The 2,815-nt window shown below is 30.9% G+C and overlaps 1 protein-coding gene across 1 annotated transcript; it reads left to right on the forward strand.

Moving 5' to 3' along the window:
- Window positions 1-884: 884 nt before the first annotated feature.
- LOC111617509 (putative uncharacterized protein DDB_G0274535) lies at window positions 885-2,772 on the forward strand. Its single transcript, XM_023358791.1, has one exon. It carries the CDS (start codon window positions 937-939, stop codon window positions 1,651-1,653), a length of 717 nt encoding a protein of 238 aa, XP_023214559.1. The 5' UTR covers window positions 885-936; the 3' UTR covers window positions 1,654-2,772.
- The last annotated feature ends 43 nt before the right edge of the window (window positions 2,773-2,815 follow it).

A 2,815-nucleotide genomic window follows, 5' to 3' on the forward strand; every position in this document is an offset into this window, starting at 1 on the left:
TGACCCTGCAAGTTCCGGTAGCCTCTCCAGAATCTGACTCCGATTAAAAACCAATAAAAAGAGACCCGCTGCAATGTGTAAAAAGTCTGTATCTGTGTGAAGAAAGTGTTTCACCACCTCCTCCTCACAACATCTGACTACCCGGCATAATTGGTGACTGCTCCATTTTCATTTTTTGATGGTACAGTATGGTTATTTTATGCTGCAGAACGAATTATATGTTTTAACATGTATTTCTATGGGAAAATGCGTTTCGTATAACGGACTTTTCACTTAACGGACGTGCACCTGGAACGGATTAAGTACGTTATACAAGGCACCACTGTACATCTAAAACACCATTTTTAAGTAACTATGTGTAATATTCAGAAAATCTATCACAATACCAGTTGGTATAATCACTACAAATTTCTAGTTTTATCATTCAGTGACATGATCTATGATATTTTTAGTTCAAAAGCTAAAAATAATAGAATGTAAAATTCTTTAGGTCTTAGATATATAAAGATTTATACTTCAATGGTTCTTACTTCTAAATCTATGGTATCAATTCTCTACAATGTTATTGTTGTTATTACAAAAATTACTAGTATAACTTCATAATTTATCAAAAGTTTTAATTATCCAAAAGCCCTTACATCTCTTCTGATTATAAAAAAATATTTTCTTAAAATGAATATTACTACAGTATTGTATTCATAAATGTTTAGTAATCATATCACTCATGAAATAGAATGATCTGATTATTAGGCGTATTATCATTTTAATTTAATAAATTGAATATTTTGAACTAAATTATAAAATTTTTAATAGATTACTGAAATAACTTTAACTTACATTTTATTTATGTATTAAAATGTTAGCAATATTAATATGCATAATATGGTATTATAATTAAATTCATTTTTCCAGGTTCATTATTAGATAGAAGATTGGATGGGACAAAACGTGCCATCCACTTTCACAATGAAGAATATCAAAGCCAGAGAAAATGTAAAAACCCATTCTGGGAATGTAACATCTTTATCTAATAATCAAACTTCTGTATCTAATAATGAAATCTCTAGGAATAATAATACTAACACTAACAGTACAGTTAAATGTAAAACTTCTGCTTCCGAAAAAGTAATCATTACACCATTATCTGGTGGTCAAGATAACCTTTCAAGTTCAGGAGTACGTCGTAAAACATCTGTTCCTGTTAAATCTCAGCTTTCAGGTTCAACAGGATTAAAATCAAAATCAGAGAGCATACCTACTAGATCTGTTAATAAGGAGAACATTCATTGCTTAAAAAGTGTTCATGCAGGACGTAAAACTAATAAGAGTAATTGTGGCAGCATGCAACGCACCACTAGTAAAGACAATATAGATTCTAATGGCATGAAAGAACGAGAAAAAGAGAATATAGGAAAATACATTAGTGGAAGAAATACACATTCAAAATTATTAGAAAATTCAACTGTATTACAGCTAGAGAGAGAGAAAGGAATGCTTGAACAGCAAGTTTCTGAATTGGTTAGGAATGCAGAAAGTAAAAAAGCAGAAATTGCAACATTAAAAATGGAGATTAATCGTTTAAAAGTAAGATTTTTATTTTTTATTTTAGTATTTATGTTTAGTGTTTTTATGCATGTTTATGCACAAATCTAATTACAATATGCAGTATGAAAGTAATGCCTCATATTTTTTCTTCTGGAACTTTATTTCCTAAAATAATACTCTTTGCATCAATTAATCTTTGTTAAAACATATTTTTTCCACAAAGTACAGTAACTTTCATTTTATGTGCAATTTCATCTCCATGTCAAGGTACTATATAATATTCCCATCCTATAAAAATATTTACTCTGGCTCCAGACTTTCCAAACACTGCTTGAGTTGGTCCTTATCAACAAAATATTTTCTTTTGAATTCCTTTAAATACTTTAAAAGATCAAAGAAGTGATGATCAAAAGATGCAAGATTTAGGCTATGGAGATTGAGGAAGAACAGTACACTGACTTTTGTAAAGGCCTCCCTTGTGCAGATTAGTCTGGAGATGTTTTGTCATGGAACAGAACAGCTTCATTAAGATTTGATAATGCCATTCCATTGACTGTCTTCATTTCATGCACATAATGGACCCATGTTTTGTCACCTATAACTTTGCATTGTTCTTTCACTCTTTTAGCCTTTGAAAAGTTTGTAATAGAAACAGTGTCTTTTACTTTTGTTGAGCTTAAGTAATTCCATGCAAATAATTTTGGACCTTTTTTTGGCTCTTCTTTCAGCAATTTTAGGACTTACTGGGTACAAACGTTATAGTTTCCTTATGATGGCTATCACAATAGGTTTCCTTATATCTGTTACATCATACAATTCAACTGTAAGGATGTAGCATACTTTCTTTCTACTGTTGTTTTTTTTTTTTTTTTTATCAGCTTCTGTTTTCTTCTATCATAGTCATTACTTGTTATCATTACCACTTTAAGACAGAATGTTGCTTTCTCTGCTTTTAAAGTGTCTTATCCAAAGTCTAATTATACACACATCCATAGTAGTGTCTTAGTAAACATTTTTGAGACATATATGGATTTCAATAGACATGACTTCTTCCTCAGTAAAACATTCATTAACTGCTCTAATCTTAATATATACAGTGGTGCCTCGTATAACGTACGCCTCGAATAACGGACTGGCTGCGAACAACGGACTTTCCGTTCGGCAGTTACGAGAGGTGAACAACATTTCTGCAAACAAGTTGCAAATGATGTTTCCACTCTTTTACCGTTGCCAATGACAATCTACTATTTTTAGAATATATTAGTATTAT

This window comes from Centruroides sculpturatus, unplaced genomic scaffold, assembly GCF_000671375.1.
Source record: "Centruroides sculpturatus isolate CEXI.00-Female unplaced genomic scaffold, Cexi_2.0 scaffold6591, whole genome shotgun sequence".
NCBI lineage: Eukaryota > Metazoa > Arthropoda > Arachnida > Scorpiones > Buthidae > Centruroides > Centruroides sculpturatus.

Coding starts and splice junctions, on each gene's coding strand:
- LOC111617509 (XM_023358791.1), top strand. CDS start 937: ATGGGACAAAACGTGCCATCCACTTTCACAATGAAGAATATCAAAGCC.